The 17867-nt window shown below is 38.4% G+C and overlaps 1 protein-coding gene across 5 annotated transcripts in view; it reads right to left on the bottom strand.

The window, feature by feature from the left end:
- ptpn12 (protein tyrosine phosphatase non-receptor type 12) overlaps positions 1-17867 on the bottom strand; it is a 44065-nt gene that overhangs the window by 10809 nt on the left and 15389 nt on the right. For all 5 annotated transcript variants that reach the window (XM_028044253.1, XM_028044252.1, XM_028044254.1 and 2 more), the window contains exons 2-12: positions 14084-14192; positions 13189-13265; positions 12996-13091; positions 11932-11970; positions 10882-10953; positions 10701-10760; positions 9446-9588; positions 8793-8859; positions 8584-8661; positions 7530-7628; positions 4613-4698 (exon numbers count right to left, since the gene is read on the bottom strand). In XM_028044253.1, the coding sequence (XP_027900054.1) occupies positions 4613-4698; positions 7530-7628; positions 8584-8661; positions 8793-8859; positions 9446-9588; positions 10701-10760; positions 10882-10953; positions 11932-11970; positions 12996-13091; positions 13189-13265; positions 14084-14192 (926 nt within the window). The remainder of the gene's footprint in view (positions 1-4612; positions 4699-7529; positions 7629-8583; positions 8662-8792; positions 8860-9445; positions 9589-10700; positions 10761-10881; positions 10954-11931; positions 11971-12995; positions 13092-13188; positions 13266-14083; positions 14193-17867) is intronic.

Genomic DNA, 17867 nt, shown 5'->3' with positions numbered 1-17867 from the left:
GCATCATTCCACTCCCCCAAAACGGGCGTTTACATGCTGGTGCGCATGCAACGGCAGCGATGCGGAGAAACAGCGAAAGGATATGGTGGTGTGCTAATTCAAGAGCACATGACTGAGGCTAGAGCTGAGGCAGGAGTGACTGCACATGATGCTGCGTGGATCAAAGGCAGACAGACAGAAAGAAAGTCAGACAGGCTAGAAGCACAAGGGGATTTCCTTTCCTTCTGTGCGGCAGTCGAGCCATAAAAGCCTTTGTCATTAAGCCTAAGTTCTGGAGTACAGCTGTCACTGGCTTATTCTTTGAAAGAGGCTGCGAACTGCTGAGCTTTTCATTGTTTATTTGTCTCTGCGTTACACTCGGCTGAGGCACGCCGAAGCTGTTAAACGTTGAAGAAAGTAAGCCCACAAGATGTTTGCTTTCCTTTATAAATACTGTAACAGTAGAACGTCGAGTTACTAAGTTCTGTTTTTGAGGTGCAGAGCTTTTCAAACCGTAATAATGTCCTGCTGAATCCCAAAAGTCGCCTATTGGAAACTGGAGAACATTAGGCTAAACGTTATCCTTTTATTTTCTTTAATAAAGAAAATAAAACACCCAACAGAATATCTAATTTTTATCATATTTGTTGCCTCGAGAGGCCAAAATTATATTTAACAATAACAATGACGACTTCCGCCGACACCGACTGCTTCTATAGGGATTTGGATTATCTGTATAAAACTACATAAGATTAAATGTGAAACCTGAATGATTTCTAGGGGACAGAAATCATTCTGTTCTCTAGAAACGAGCGGCACCAACACGAAAACCTGCACAAGACACAAGTGGTTTAACACACTGACACAATTCGATTTATCGAATTAATCATAATGAACCCTTTATTGAAATAATCGCCAACTAACTCAAGTAATTGATCTATTGCTAAGACGCCATTTGCCCAAAAAAAAAAATCTAAACATACTCAAAGCACTAATTAAGCAAAAACTGTACAAATAATATTTTGTATTTTTGAAGTTTATTGAATGTTAAGTCAATAAGGTAATGTTATGTTGCTGCCTTTTAGGCAATAAAATGTTTCTTTCCTTATTTCAAAAAGGAATTAATTCGAATGGTTTGCCGTCTTTCTAATATTGTCTGAAAACGACTTAAGTGCTTAAATGAAAAGTCTGCAGAATGTGCCAATTTTTTTCAATCGATTAATTGTCGGAATAATCGATGGAATTGGAATTGCCAAAAAAAACCAACTTAATGTCGTATCATTAAGAAAGGACAACCATCAGCTTCTTGTCTTCAGTGTTTGATTTTTTTAATCATAATCCATATCTCATGATCTTAGGTGAGGTTTGGAATACTATATTGGTAAATCATGAATTAGTTTATTTTTTGGCGTAGCTCTTCCTTCACCTCGACAGTCTGAAGCAGTACTCGCTTTTCTCATTAGAAGACAAGTGGTTAAAGTCCAAAGAAAAACTCTGAGAGAGATTCAGAAACCTCAGAGAACCACTGAGAAGATCAGCTTAAAAGGTTAGGAAAAAGGTTTGGCTGCTTAGAAACGAAATGTGAAGTAGCGAGGGACGATTCAAACACTTCATAATAAGATTAACAAAGGCATCTGTTAAGCAACTCCTTCATGTTACTCTATCCAGCTCCTCTGCTAAGTTCTCCTTAGAGAGGGTGTTGCGTTTTAAACAGCGGCACGGTTTCTGCTGCTCGCTTTCGTAGACGGGAAGCTTAGAAAGACGTCTGATTGTCCCCCGTTGCATTTCAATAGATTCACACCGACAACCAAGAAAAAGTGGCAAACCGTACGTGCAGGCCACAGATATTTAGGTCGCTCCCTCACTCTCTACAGCCGGACAAGTACGACTCTTTCTTTCAATATTTGAGATTCCCTGAGTGAGAACTCAAGAGCTATTGAGGACTAAAAGCCGAGTGTGTGTAAATAAGCACATGACAAAGCCATGACTCCACTCCTTTACACTTCCTGCTGTATCTCCCTCCATCTCTTACACACACACAACTATAATCTCCGTTAAACACACACACTCACCAAAGTGACCCAGTGGGAGTGCGGCTGGCAGAACGTGGCTTATCTGGATAAAAATAGCTCGTACCATCAGCCGATTAGGCTTGAATAAGTTCTTCACATTACGTCTTGAGAGACAGAGGAGAGATACTGAGACGTCAGAGGACAAGAGGCATAAGAGACGCCCAGAATACCCTCTTCTGTCCCACTTCCAGGAAATCTTGCTCTCTTGGCTGCGTCTCAAACTTGAAATTTGTGTGTTTTAATAACAGGAAAGAAACTCTTCAGTAAACAGCTCACTTACAGCTACATCCTAAAATTAGAAGCTCTGGAAAATGTTTCCCATCAAACCAGTTAGTTAAAAAAAAAAAAATTAAGGAAAGTAACAGTAGAAGAGTCTGAATGTGATAAGAGAAAGCAATAAAAAGTAGATCGGATGCTGTCCTATTTATGAAACTAGAACTTTGGTTGATTTTGTTTACCTCAGAAAAAATGGTTGGTGGTAACAGGAAAATATTTTCCTGACAAAAGAAACAGCACTCAGACAAATGCTTGTGAATGTGAAATTTCTCCAAAAACAAAATATGGGCCTTTACAGTGACTTTTACTTTCTAATGTGTACTCTGTACAAAAACATCTGCTAATATCCATTGATGTTTTTAAACTAAACTGAACATGTTTACTCATAATGGGCAGTTGCTCTTCTGCCTTAATTTTTTTTTTGTCAGTGTCTGAGCCACATGAATGACAGGCTACAAAACATTTATATTCTGACTTTTAATTACCAACATTAATATTAGCCAGACGTTACTTTTTAGGTTGGAAGAATGCAAACTTGCATTAGAATCTGAGGGGTCAGGGAGACAATGAACATGGCTAACATGTTGTGACTTTTAGCTGCTTCCCTTCACTGATTTTTACAAAGCAACAGTTGCGAGGAGAAATGGGAGATCTAATGATAACACTGGTCAGAAATAGAGTGCAAATAATTACGTCTACCTGTATGATGCCAGAATTTTCCATTTATCCATTTTCTTTGTCAAAAAATTCAATTATTTTAATTAAAATTTTTGTCTAAAGTGGTCTCTCACCAGAGAATCACAAAGTTTTATGTCTCTGGGAAGTACTTTATGTCTAGATCAAGCTTCTGATTTGTGACAATGTTTGTCCTAGAATTAACTTTTTGCTGGACGAATCGCCAGCAAAAACTAGTTCTGTACAATTCCTCTAATTTATTTCAATCATTTTTAAACATTTTTCAACTTTGGACATGGAAATTAATTAAACCACCGTAATCTGCCGACCTGAAACTAACAGAAATAAAAGTCTGTTAGACTTTTATGATGGCAAGACTTTAAATTCAGTCGGTGAGCTTAAAGCTAAGACAACATCTTCAACAATAACTAGGCTGTTTTGCTGCAGCTGAATGTTCAAACAATGAATTCCCTAAATGCCATAAATGATCAAGCAGAGAAACAACCACCACCCAATATGGTGCTAAAGCAAACATTTCTTGTCAAAACTTTATGTAACAAGAAATGAAATGATATACTGCCTCCTGGCAAGAAGACATCCTCTCAGACATTAAAGGTTTAGTACAGAGGCAACTTTTAGGCATCCTTCAACCTTGTTAAAAAAGTTGTCAACTGTTATATATATATGGCTGCAAGTAAAGGGGGGGAGACTAATGCATTCTGTGGATAGACTGTAGTGGAGCAGAACCCCTGATGGACACATACTGCACAGCTGAAGTAGAAAAATGTCAAGTGAAGGAAGGAGAGAGGGGGAAGAAATGAGCAAAAAATAAGATGAAAAAGAAACAAAGAGAAATAATATATTTATATATATAAAAAAGAGGATAACTATGTATTTATATATAAAACATATCAAAGAGTTAGTGTCTGAAACAAAGCGTCTGGATGTGCTTTAAAGACTTTTTGTTTACAGAGAAAGATGAAAATTTTAACTCGCCTTGGGTCGCGTTATATCCAACGTTATGTAGAATTGCACAGTATTGCAGCATGATTTATAGATACAACTTTGCCTCTGGTAGCCATAACCAGCCAAACAAAAGCTTACTCAAAAACCAAAGGCTGGCTGCATCTGTGGGCTGATTCAGAGCACAGGAGCCAGGAACTGCTCCTCTTTCGTCAGGTTATGTATTCGTCACTGACAAAAACGTACAGTATTGTAATACATTTTTTTTCTCCCAACATAACACCACCTCTGCTATGTTCAACAGCGTTCCACCTACTCATCAACCCGGGGATGAACCTGTTAATTCATCTCTGTGGAGGATGAATGTGACTTGGGTTTATTTAATGGTTGAGTTTAGCTCAGGGGTGTCCAAAGTCGGTCCTGGAGGGCCGCCATCCTGTGTGTTTTTGTTCTCTCCCTGGTTTAACGCACCTGGATCCAATGATGGCTCATTAGAGGCCTTAGGAGAACATTGACAAGCTGAGAAGGTTGTTACTACAACCAGGGAGAGAACAAAAACATGCAGGATGCCGGCCCTTGAGGACCGACTTTGGACACGCCTGGTTTAGCTTGTTTGGAAAAATATTAACAGAAAAATGAAGTATTACCTGCGAATGCGAGGAGGTTTAGGCGGCGGAGTGTCCCATCGTCCCTCATCTGACTGAATGCTTGTTTTGTCCGGACTGCTTTTGTTCTGCACAGACAAAAAAATTTTATACAGGATTGTTTTTATGAGGGTTTTATTTCTTTTCCCAATAAATACTTATAACTTAGACATTATTTCTAAAATATAGATTTATCCTTAACGTTTTGCTCCCATTATTCCTGGTTGAATTGTAAATGATCTTTCAGATGAATATCCCGATGTGGCTGAAAATAACTAAAGGAAATCCGAGTGTATACGGGTTAAGTTTCTTGAAATGTAAATCAGAATTTCTCAGAACAAAATTGATGTTTACATCTATTTAACTTTATGTTTCAAGTTTGCCACAGAAAATGTTGTATTCAAATGTGCAGAATGTCAAAAAACAGAAAACAAATCAAGTTTATTAGAAGAATCTGAAAGGAAAATAGGCAAGAAACAAAAACCAAAACACATTATAAAATGTTTAAAGGTCTAAATTAAAAGTTATATCATTAACTGGGTAACCTAAATATTTGGGGATTTAGCTTCAAACTTTGTTAAAATGATTAGGATGATAATGTCCACTTTTCCAAATTTTAATAGTATTTCTACAGTCGCCTTACAAACTCGCATCTTTTTCAAATTGGAAGTTTATGGTTAAACTTTGTTTATTTTCTAATCTTTGTTTCTTCCCCATAACATGTTCTAAGAAGAAAAGTGACAAGTGACTGCAGCAAAACTGCTCCAGAACAGAGAAAATTATTCTGAACGATACCTTCTTCCTCCAAATTACTCTTCTTTCTTCTTCTCGTTTTTTCAGGCATCGCTTTTATTTTATTTTGCCTGCGATCATAAACTCTTACAAACTCTTAGACTAGAGCCTTTGGTAGCAAACTTCCAAAGCACCGGCTCACTAAGACGACACGTATGCAAAGATGTTTGGTGGGAGACCATCAAGCGCAGAAACGAGTGTGGGATGCGCGTACCGTGTAGGCTTTATTGTTCTTGTTGCCTTGAGGAGAACCTTATGTGGGTGTAGTAATCACTAACAATGGCTGACTGGACCTGAGTCAGGCTGTGAAGGAACTGAGTCAGATCATCTCTCTGATAAACAGTAGGCTGAGACAGGAGTTTCTTTTTGGACTACCAAACAAGTAATAGTCGTTTTAATCAGCAGCGAAAAATATAATGTAATAAGAGTTTAAATGCAACAAATGTATTAAAGTGTCACATTTTATTCTTATTTTGTCATATCCTATTCTTGTAGGAAATAGAATACTACTGAAATTATTCAGTTGTTTTTTGCTCCTATTATTTATTGCATCAAACGACATAAATTAATGTGTAATGGGTATGTTTTATTAGAACATCGATGATAGTTTTCATGTGAAAAGAACCTTAATGTGATGTTTTCAAGGGAATAAGGACTGTTTCTGTTTAGTGTAGAATTATTTCTATCTTGCTACATTTGTCTAGAGTTGGCTCCCTCGGGGTTAGCCATTGTTTCGGAATCATCCACACATCAAGCCTGAATGTTTCCGAACGCCGCTGTGAGATCCGGGGAAGGTAAATTAAAATCTGGTGGCTCAGAAGTAGCGGAGGCATGTGGGAGTGTCGCTCTCATCAGGATGTGATCTCTGCAGGGAAACGGCCTGATCAGCTGTACCCAGCCACATTGTTTAATAACGTGTGATACAACGTCATAGTTTTCCAGCCCCTTTTTCTTTTTATATAAAGTAAGACAGTATCTCATGTTTAGTAAGATTCTGGTTCAACTTTGGAGTCCAAGACACACGGTGGAAAACAGATACTCTGTATTTTTAAAGACTGAAAGATTGGTTACTCTTTCCCAATGGACTGGTGTCTCGTTTAAGAGTCAAAGTGCATCAATATCAGAGCTTCCTGAACAGGAAGTCATCTGGTTTTCTGCCAGAACTCTCATCATCTGTGGTTTTTAGACACTACAATCTTCCTATTGTTTGTACAGAAGCAGAAACGCATCAAAAACAGTCGTTGAAGAGATAACTGTGAAGACTCTGAGCAAGTTGTGGTAGCATTGAAATCATGTGGTAATCTTACCAAATCTTACCTAATCTTATTTTATGCGCTACATAGATTTTCTTGTGCGCTGAGAATAGTGCACGATTGCACAGGCGTGCAGCTTAGAGGGAACATTGATTGTAAAGTGGAAGACAAAAAAATTTTACATGATTAAATTGTCAACAAGTAACAATCTGAAAAATTTGAGGTGCAGTCAGTCCATTTTATTCTGTTATCCATAAATAAAACAAAATTTATTTGTTATCCACATGTTGGCTTACCAGAAACCAGCATGTACAAGAAGTTTTTCCAGTCAGACGGACAAAAATGAAACTTTTCTTTGTGCAAACAGCTTAGTTTTGCAGAAAACTAGGAAGAGCACAAAGTTGACATTGTAAAACCCGGTGGTGGGGGCATCATAGGTTTTCGGTAAGGAAGCTGATTTATAGGAAGATTGTGTGGAGTTACAGTTAAATCACCCAGTTTTACTCATCTCAATTTTGTGAATTTGAGAGAAGTGTTAAGAACTTTTTGACTCTATCGGTTTGTATCCATGTTTTCGGGATGAGGGAAGACAGCATAAAAAAGTCTCAATGAGGTCGGTGGTGGCAGACAGAACAAAAGTTTTTGTTTTCCAACAGAGGAGCTGTCTGGCATTAGCCTGAACGAAAAGATATTTTTCCTTCAGGCACAATCCCTCCTGATCTTCTGAGTTTTTAGATGGCAGACTCTCCTCCATTTCTCCTTCCCTCTATCCCCCCGTGACTAATTATTTGGCTTCTTCCTACTCCAAGTGTTACTCAGCCACATCCTGTCTCTCAAACACCAGACGAAATCAGTGCAATGTGAGCGTGTCGTACCATGCCATCATGTATCTGCGTGCTGGTGGGGCTCTCCAAAAGCTGCAGTTGTTTCTCAAAAAGCTGAGCGATCGCTCTGTGAACCAACTCATACTGCTCCTAGAAGGAGAGAGATAAAGGCAAAGTGAGGGAGGAAAAGTAGACGACTAAAATCTGAGGAAAATGAAATGTTGATGATACAACTGAAAGATTCAGTGACTCTGTATAAATTAAAAAACTCATTCATCTTGAATGTTTCTCTTAGTAAGGGACCATAAATCTAAAGCATGTTAGAAAAAAAAAAGAAAGTCCCATCTGCACCGTATGAAAATTTACAAGAAACGAATTTCAAAATACTGGCATAACAAGAATATCATTCAAACAGCCTAGAGGAAAAGTTAGACAAGAATCAGGGAAGAAGACCACAGCAGATTGAAACAAATCCAGTCTGCCTTAAAATGAAAGAAATCGATGCAACTGGGTCCAACTTGCTTTATACCAATCAATAATGTTATAATAATAAAATCATAATAAAGGCATTTTTCCTAAGTACTGATGATCTGCATAAGGAAAAAAGTGACCAGGATTAGCCAGTTTTGAGCTAATGAACCAGTCGGAAACTAAAACGAAAAACAAAAGAGATGAATCTGCTCTTCGTCTACTTCAGTAAAAAAAAGAAAAAAAAGAAAAAAGAATTAAACAAAAAGGAAAATATTGTGATGTTTTTCATTCAGCAAATGCATATTAAGCACATTGTACTCCAACTACACTTCGGTGGTGAAGGTAGCAGTGAGAGAAGGATGCACAAAATACGTAAGACGCAGGTTTTTTTATTCAAAGTGTTAGTCCAACCTCAGCAGATAACAGAAAGGCAACTACAGCAAAGTCACGAACCACCAATATTGCAGATCATTTAAAATAATAATCTCATGATCATTTTAAATAATCTGTAATATCTTTACTGACCACTTCATCACATGTTGTGACATCAGAAGTGATATCATGCCTCCCTAAGGCTAGAAAAAAAGGAATCTACCGTATTTTGCATGTTGTTAGAAAAGAAGTAAGAACAAACCTTTGTTTGAACAGCAGAATGCCGCTGTGTCCTCATCTCTTGGATTAACCGGAAAACGTTAAAGTCCTCTGGAATTTTCTAGAAAGACACAATAAGGTATAAAAATGAGGACCGATCGGACCGGGCATTGGATTTTAAGATTGATGTGAAGAATACGTAAAGATGGGTGTGTTGCAATAAGGTATCAAAGGTTCGTGTTTGTTGCATACCCCAGCTTTGAGGAGATTCCACGTGTAGTCAATGGCACAAATAGCCCCCGTCCTCCCACAACCTGCACTGCACACACAAACAGATCCCATCAAAGAACGCACTCGCACACGAGAGTTTTAATCCCACAGCTAAGATGAAAACTCTCCAAATGCTAGCTCTATTTTCTATTAGTTGCCAGGCAATATACACTAAAAATGTATGTTTAACAGCAGAGCAACACCTTCTGCAGACAGGAAGGCGACAGAAGCTATAGAGGCTAATCGCTGCTTATGTATAAAATCATAAAACCTGATCTCATGCTGTCAAACAGCTTGCTGTGACTCGAAAGAGCCGGCTGTCTCCACATCAGCCCACACAAAGCATCTTCACAGAAACAGAAACACAGCTTTGAGTCCTGCTGTGTGACACAGGAACCCGGAAACGTCCCCAGGCTGCTCATTACAGCTTATTACACACACACGGAGGCAAGCCTGTGCGCTTATGAGTAAACACATGTGCAGCAGTGAACTTGGAACGCTCATTCTTTTAATGTAATCTCTTTAATAATTATGGGTTCTTAATAATTGCTGTTATTTTGATCAGTACAATAGTAAGAGCTATAGTGATGTGTGTCATAATAATCACATATTTTGCTATTTTTGCGTGAGCTTACCTGCAGTGAACACAAATAGAAACGTCATCGTTCTCCTGGTATTCCCTCATTAGTCCGATCATATCCAATATGGAGTCAAACGACGATGGGACGTCGTGATCAGGCCAGTTGATATAATGGAACTGAGATATCCGCCGTGTTTCCTGCAAGACCACATTTTGAACATTTCTTTTATTATTCTTTTACTGGAGGTATGCAATAAACTGAAACAAAGCAGAGCAGAATTTGGTTTTCTGTCTTGTTTTACAACAACAACAAAAAACTACTAAAAATCTGAATAGTGCAATGGGTTTTCAGGCCCCCTAAGCCAACACTTTGTAAAACCGCATTTTGCTGCAACAGCTGCAAGTCTTTCAGGGTATATCTCTGCCAGCTTTGCACATCTGGAAACTGAAATTGTTGCAGCTTCTTTGCTAAGTAGCTCAGTTAATAGTGGATGGTGGGCATCTGTGAATGTCAATTTTCTCAGCTGGTTTTAGGCTTGAAGTCGGACTGGGATTCTGTTCGCTCGGCTCGAAATTATTGCCCTCTAAGCATTTTGCCATGAAGACCAAAATGTGAACGCATTATTGGGGAACAGAAATTGGATTTTTTTGTTGTTGTTGTTGTATTTAACTGGGCGGTGAAACATATTATTTTGAGCCACCTAGCAATAAACTAAACATCCCAAATGTTTTATAAAACTATGTTTTTGTTTCTTTTTTCCAAGAATAGACAGACAACATAAAAATGTTCTGAATCTTGTGTTTCTCAGTTTAAGTTGTGTTTTTTTTTTTGTGGTTCAAGTTACTAAAAATCAACCTCCGCCTGTTTCAAGTCTTTAGCAGGAGTGCTTTCTCATGACTGCCCTGTATGTAGCTCCACCCACCTTTACATTTACTCTGACCACTTCCTGCTTAAAAGATGCACCCGCATCATGCAGTCGCCACTATGCTTCATCATAGAAAGTGTGTGCATGGGTTGATGCAGTGTTAGCTTTCCACAACACACACAACCTCTGAGGCCTTCACAGAACCGCTGAGTGTCTACTGAGATTATGCAACACAGATTGACTATTTACTGCTGCATTTAAGGCAACTGATTACACTGAATTTCATTTAGGGGTGTTAGAGTTAAAGAGGCTCAATAGAAAAGCAAACAACATTTTCCAGCTTTATTTAACAAACATAAAGCTAATGCTTTTTCCTTTAATTTCATAATTATGAACAACTACAAAACACAAAAAATTTTGATCGTTAATTCTTTTACTACTTACGTTATTATACTGCACCGTCAAAGTCCTGATAAAGTAGTCTGTTCTTTGCTGCTCTGATTCCTTAAAAAAAAAGATAAAAAACATTTTAATAATCCCTGACCGAAGCCACACATCATAACACAATGTGGGAGATGAGTGATTCTCTTTATTTCATCGCAATATCGCACGTTTCTCGACTTACACAGGAGATTCTGAAAGGGCCGAAACTCAAGGGCTCCTCGTCTCGTGATGGAAAATACCGCTCGCATTTTTTCTAAAGCAGAACAGAGAAGCCGTTACCACAAAGGGAGATGCCGCTGCTTCCTGCGCACACAAACCTTTGTAGTCTGAAGTACACAATCGAAGCGACACGCAGAACAAAGGCAGAGAGAAATAAAGCAGAAAAAGACAGAAAACTCTATTTTGACAAGAACGGACTCTCAACTGTTGAAGGATGTTTGGTGAGGGGGAAAACTACAAACAAGACTTGTGATTCATTTATATATCTATCAGTGTTTTTTTTTGTTTGCCTTCATTTTCTCTTATACAAATATTAAATTCAGATTTTATATAGTCGCGCAACTGTTCAGATTCTTGACTTTATTTAATTTTTTTAATAGAACTGAAAAGCAAAGAGAAATCTTTCAACTATCCTCTTGAAATGGTTTTCTTCTTTTCTCTAATTTGAAGTTTTCTTGCTATGACACTGCCTCCCCTTTAACTAATCATGCATAAAAGCTTCTAAATATGCAGACGCTGTGCTTGAACAGATTAGAAAGTTTTCTCACATCAATCTAAAGAAACACAATCAAATACACAAAGTTGATTTAATCTTTCTCCCACGACCATAAGCTGCTTATTTAAATACCTTCTTATCAGATATGAGCGGAATAGTGTAGCACGAATACACATGAGGAAATGCAAGTAACTTATTTCAACTCAAATGTGGATCAATTGAAATTTATTCAAGGCTTTTTAAAAAGCTTTTTATCTTTTGTATAAAGACATTCCATCACATGCAGGAGAGACGAGAACATCCACAAAGAAACGCTAGAAAATCTGAAAATCTTCAAGGATAAACAAACTTCAACAGTAATGCTAAAGAATGAAACCTTGGAGGGGAAAAAAAATGTTCTTTGAGATTTTGTTGAAGGTTGTGCAGAGACGGCGTGCTGCAGCGTTGATGGAGGCAATAAAAACACAGATATCTGTGCAAACACTTTGCCTGAATTGACACGAGTCACAGCCTTACCCTTCCCATCTCAAATTCTCGGCAAGCCATTACAATAACCTGCAGAGACACAGACAGGAGGAATTAATACAAATCAATACATGCACAAAGCTGAAAACTGCATGTTTGGTAAGAGAGCCTTAATACTATCTGAGCACGCCGTGTTTGTGCAGGTTTTAATACGAGGAAACAGTTTCCAACACATTTCCTGATGCCTGTAGTCCTGAATTATTTTAACCATACATTTCCCAAACACGGTTTAGGAGGTTGCTACAACTTTACAGAATACATACATGAGGAAATGTACATATAAATGAGTAAAAATACACAGAAATACAAATACAGATCGTCATTTAGATTTGCAGCTGTTTTATTTTATGAAACATTCAAATAGTTAATAATAATATGGTGCCCCTTGTTGGCCCTAATACTGAAATTCAATATTGCTGCTTTGCCCGCTCATTTTTAAAAGCTTTCAAATACGATTTCTTGAATATGTTTTGACCTACATGAACCTTCATGCAGCGTCAACTCTGAGACCATAACCCTTCACACAAAGTAACACATTTGTGGCTTCCTGTTCGTGCTAAACTAAAGCTTTAAGTCGGTTTATAAATGATTTTCGACTTAATTTGATTGTCTCTTGTTCAAAAATGAAGATACCTGGATGGATTAACTCTGAATTTCAAATGGATATGAATAAAAAATAATAAATAAGAAGTGGACACAACTAGACTGGAATATTTCACACTTTTAACAGATTCTTTAGAACAAATTTTGTGATTTATAAAACCTCTCATCCTTTGGTTTCGTCCCAAATATTATTCGTGTCCTATACGTATGATGTATGATTCTGTTGAGGAATTGTTTTTTGTTTTATTTTTAACAGATTCTCTTGAGAAAAATAATATACTTTTAGCTCAGACACATCATTTTTGACTCATGATAACGATTTTTATATTTAAAAAAAAACAATTCTAAAAGCAGGAATATAGAGTAAAATGCCTGTTTTTACTCTGGTTCATGTTTGTATAACCTTCCCAGCCCCTAAATAACGACTCTCTTCTACGGTGGATCACACTCACAGCGACATTGTACTCCCAGTTCATCCTCCAGAAGTCGATGACCGTGTTTGGGAGCGGACCCTGAGTTGCGATGTAGGTTTTTGGGCCATCAACACCCTGAATAAACATGCAGTGGAAGAATAAATCAAAGAAATCGTGGTCTGGATCCAAACTAGTTGACATAATCTCACTGCAAATCTACATGATGGTTTACCTTAATAAAGTTTGCGTTGATGTAATCTGTGTCCTGATTGGTTGTTTTTAATGTCAGCTTTACTCTAGTGTGGTCAACTGTGGGAAGGAAAACAAAAGTGGTTTAATATATTTATTTATTTTTAATAGTGAGCACAACAGCAATGACAGAATAAGACAGGAGGTGAAAACGGTCAAACGAGGCCACGAGGTTTTATGCTCGGTTTCAGAGAAAAAAAAAACAAAAAAACCTCATCCTCATTGCTATGTACGGCAGCATCTGTGTGCTCGCGTGCGTGTCTGCATCTGTTATGGATGAACCAGTTCTTCCTTTGCCGTATCAGCTCATTCTCTAAAAGCTTTAATGAATGGATGGGGAGAAAGGAGAGGGTAACAGAGGATAAACATATTAAGGAAAAAGTAGGACAGACGTTGGGTCACATAAGCTTCCCTGAGGTTGTTACGTACAGAAACAAACAAAAACATCTCATGACTTGTAAAGATGACCGTTTATTCAGTACACAGAACAAAAAAACAAGAATAGATTTTCTTGTAAAATCTTCACATCATCCTTGAAATGTTTGCACTCATACTAATCTCTAACCTCCTTCTTTTTTTTTTTGTCTAGGTGCTAATATTATCTCCGATGAAATGTGGATTTGTCTAGTCAGGCGGTGACCTTTAAAGCTGAGCTGATAGATGCACGAAATTTTAAAGCTGCAGCCCTTGCAGGACACAAGGTTGCAGAGAGATTAGATTGTGAAAGCACTGCGGCCGGATGAAAACTGCGAGCATTATTCTAATGGCCTAATGCCCACATCTTCCACACACACACACACGCATGAATTTATATATATATGAGAAAGGAAGAAAAAATGTACATTATGAGCTTTGTTGGAGGGTAAACCACAACTTACATGGCAGTATATCTTTGTATCGGTTCTTCTTCACATTTTCTTCCCTCTCTCCTACGTTGGTGGGGTAGATCTTCTCCGTTCGGTACTTGGTTGATAGCCGCCGCAACCGCTAAAATAAACAACACAAAAGAAAGACAAACATTAGTGGATCATAAGCGCTGACGCTGCTCTTACAGAAGTGATTGCACAATTCTTAAACTAAGGTTCAATCAGCTACAAAAACAGTCACTCAAAGACTATGGTTATATAAACCACAGAAGGCGAGGCTTTTAAGGCTTGGATCGCTGTACCAGCTGCCAAGCACGGTGGTGGCAACATCATACTGAGGGGCTATTATGGTACCAGTGGTGCTGGTGCATTGCACAATGTGTCGGATGCCATTTCTGATTGGAAGAGTGTTCTCTCTTCAACCTGTTCAGAGACATTTAACCAAATATTGAGGAGGTTCTATGGATATTTCTGTTTTCTTCAATTTGGCTATAAATCCTATACCTAGAAAACTTGTTAATGTCTTCTAAAATGGTGCCACATTGGTAAATAAGATATATTCGCAAGTTGACCATGTGGGTTTGAGTAGTTAAAAACGCATGCCACATCCATCTGGCAGTGCCAAACAGCTTATTCTGCAGTTGAGTCTTATTTGATGATGTTTCATCGTATTTGGTGATAACAGGCACAAGAAAACAAGACATGCTGGCTAATTAACATTTTACTAATTTAACAAACAGGGCGTAAAAGAGCCGAACACAACCACAACAGAGTAGTTGGAGGATAGAGAGGACACAGAACCTCATCCTCATACCTTACTACATTGAGATTCGCCACCAATGATGACCGATTAAAGTAGCATTCGTGTCGGTAATCTGCGCATGTGAACGTCTCTGCGTGACGGAGTACAACAGACGGAAATGTAAAACAGGAGTAACTTGTCAGTTTATCTGTATCAAAATCAGAGAACACAAGCAGCCTGCCAATATGATTGTCTTAGTCTGGTAAAACCACAGTTAGCCGGAACATAAAGGGATTGTGCTTCATATCTGTTCTTACAGGAATCCTGCTTGCAAACTTGCATATTAATGTGCATTTGTCAGCTCTGACACTGCTATTAATACTGCCACATCAAAGCTTCACTAACGCACTCCCTTTTCTCTTCGTATGACGGCGCATAAAGTTCAGCACATCCTAATCTAATATACGCTGACACTGAAGAAGACGCATTCGGTTAATGGGAAGGGAACAATTACACAGTCTCTCAGCTGACAGGACAAAACTTAGCCCGACATCCGCAAACACACTGGCTGAGAACAGAGGACTTCCAGCGGCAGCGGGGATGACAATGTTTTATCATTCATGTCACACACATTTCAAAGAGCAGAGCGCTATTATTTCTAAACGATCAAGCTCTGAACCCAGGGTTTTCTTCTGCCGTTTATAGACATCAGTCTAGTATTCATGTGCTGTGATTTGAGCTCTGTTGAAATCAAGGTGACCTCCATCAGGCATTGTGACTGAAAGCATCATTGGCACAAAAACCGTACAACATTATCTACAAATTCAGCAGAGGATGACTGAAAGAAAAAGATCAGAATTAATTAAAGAGATAGATTAGTTTCACAGAGAGAGAAAAAAATATGTACGGGGTAATAAACATGTTTTTTCTACTGTATATTAGAAATTTTATCAGTTCAAAACACGTGCTTCACTTACTTGAAGCAAGTGTTTTGTTCAATCCATCAATAGTTGTATGTACAGGGGTTGGACAATGAAACTGAAACACCTCTCATTTTAGTGTGGGAGGTTTCATGGCTAAATTGGACCAGCCTGGTGGCCAATCTTTGGGCTGCCATATCATGGCATTCCCTTGGCCCCATACTTGTGCTAGATGGGCGCGTCACTGCCAAGCACTACCGAACCATTCTGGAGGACCATGTGCATCCAATGGTTCAAACATTGTATCCTGAAGGAGGTGCCGTGTATCAGGATGACAATGCACCAATACACACAGCAAGACTGGTGAAAGATTGGTTTGATGAACATGAAAGTGAAGTTGAACATCTCCCATGGCCTGCACAGTCACCAGATCTAAATATTATTGAGCCACTTTGGGGTGTTTTGGAGGAGCGAGTCAGGAAACATTTTCCTCCACCAGCATCACGTCGTGACCTGGCCACTATCCTGCAAGAAGAATGGCTTAAAATCCCTCTGACCACTGTGCATGACTTGTACTTGTCATTCCCAAGACGAATTGACGCTGTAGTGGCCGCAAAAGGAGGCCCTACACCATACTAATAAGTTATTGTGGTCTAAAACCAGGTGTTTCAGTTTCATTGTCCAACCCCTGTATATTTCTCAGAAGTGAGGGAGGGCTCATTAGTCAGCAGATATCTTAAGTGTAGTATTAACTATCTGACTAATAGTGAAACTATCTGATGTCTAGAACAGAGACAGAGGAATAGAGAGAAGTAGTTTTGTAGTATTGAGGTTTTTAAATGAAGTAATGCCAAGTTGTTGTAATCTTGTGGGTCGTTGCATATTTTCCTCACAGCTCATAGACCCCACATTTGTACATCTTGACTAAACGGACAGCCACAGTTTGAAGTGTTCAGCGTTGTACGGCATCATGTGACGTCTCAAAAACTCCCTAATAAAAACAATGCACCAAATATGATAAAGACTGGGTTAGGATTATCCCATTATCCACAGGAGCTTGAAGAATGAATGATGCTGCTGAAAAGCAAAATAAAAGTTGACACGATTCTTTTAGTACTTGGCACATAGGGTTTTGTTTCCTGTTGCTTTCTTGGCCATCCTATCACAACAGTACCAACTACATGTTCACGATGATGGTTCCTCAAAGTGTTTGTAAAATTGCTACAATATAAAGGTTTCTGCACCTCCATCATCAGTTTCAGTCTTAATTTGGAGAAGCAACAACCAGTAAATGTCCGCAAAGAGCGCAAAACCCCTTCAAGCATTTCATCCTGCTCAACAGGATATTGTGCCGTTTCTGTTATTGCTAGAGTACATCTACAAGAACCTTGTAATGAATTATCTTAACAAGGAAGAGTGTGTACATGGTGAAGTTGGAACTGGGCTCATAATGAAGCATTACGATGTCGTCACAGAAGTTTTATGTATGCTGAAAAGATTCTAGGAACCTTCTTGAACAACAGGGAGAACATTACATTACTACCATCAGAGACCCTTCATTTTGTGGCTATTTCTGTTTTGTTTTGGTAGAGTCTTTTCCTGTTTAAAGAGGGTCTTCATACATGTGTTGCCAAACTGTTTTTGCCAACACACGGAGAAGCTAAATTTCAAAACTTTATCAGCTATCTTGGACTTAGTAAATCTGTGGTAATTCATGCCTAAAACAGGGTTTCCACAGTGCATTATAAGCCTGGCGGGCCACCAGGCTTTACTTGTGCCCCCATCAGGCTAAGCATTGCTTATTTATTTAAGTCTTTTTAAAATGTTTGTATTTTTAAAACCTTATAGCTGGTGTTCAGGTATTCATCTTCCAATTTTTCAATCACGCAAAATTATCAAGTGATATTTTCAAATTTCCTGGTAACTTTAAACATTTTTTAACTCAAAAACACGATGGATGAGTTATTGCCCTAGCACCGGACCACCAGGCGTAGCAAGTTTTCTGGGGGAAATCTGGCTAAAATAACAATTTACACATTTAGTTAGCGTTTTCAGGATTTGGTACATCATGAGAGCCTCTGGAACATCACTGTAAAACTTTTAAAGAACGCAGACTTAAAAACCTTGAGGAGTC

This window comes from Xiphophorus couchianus, chromosome 17 (genome assembly GCF_001444195.1).
Source record: "Xiphophorus couchianus chromosome 17, X_couchianus-1.0, whole genome shotgun sequence".
In the NCBI taxonomy this organism is placed as follows: Eukaryota; Metazoa; Chordata; class Actinopteri; order Cyprinodontiformes; family Poeciliidae; genus Xiphophorus; species Xiphophorus couchianus.
The sequence above is the reverse complement of the archived record's forward strand: the minus strand, read 5'-3'. Positions and strand labels throughout refer to the sequence as shown.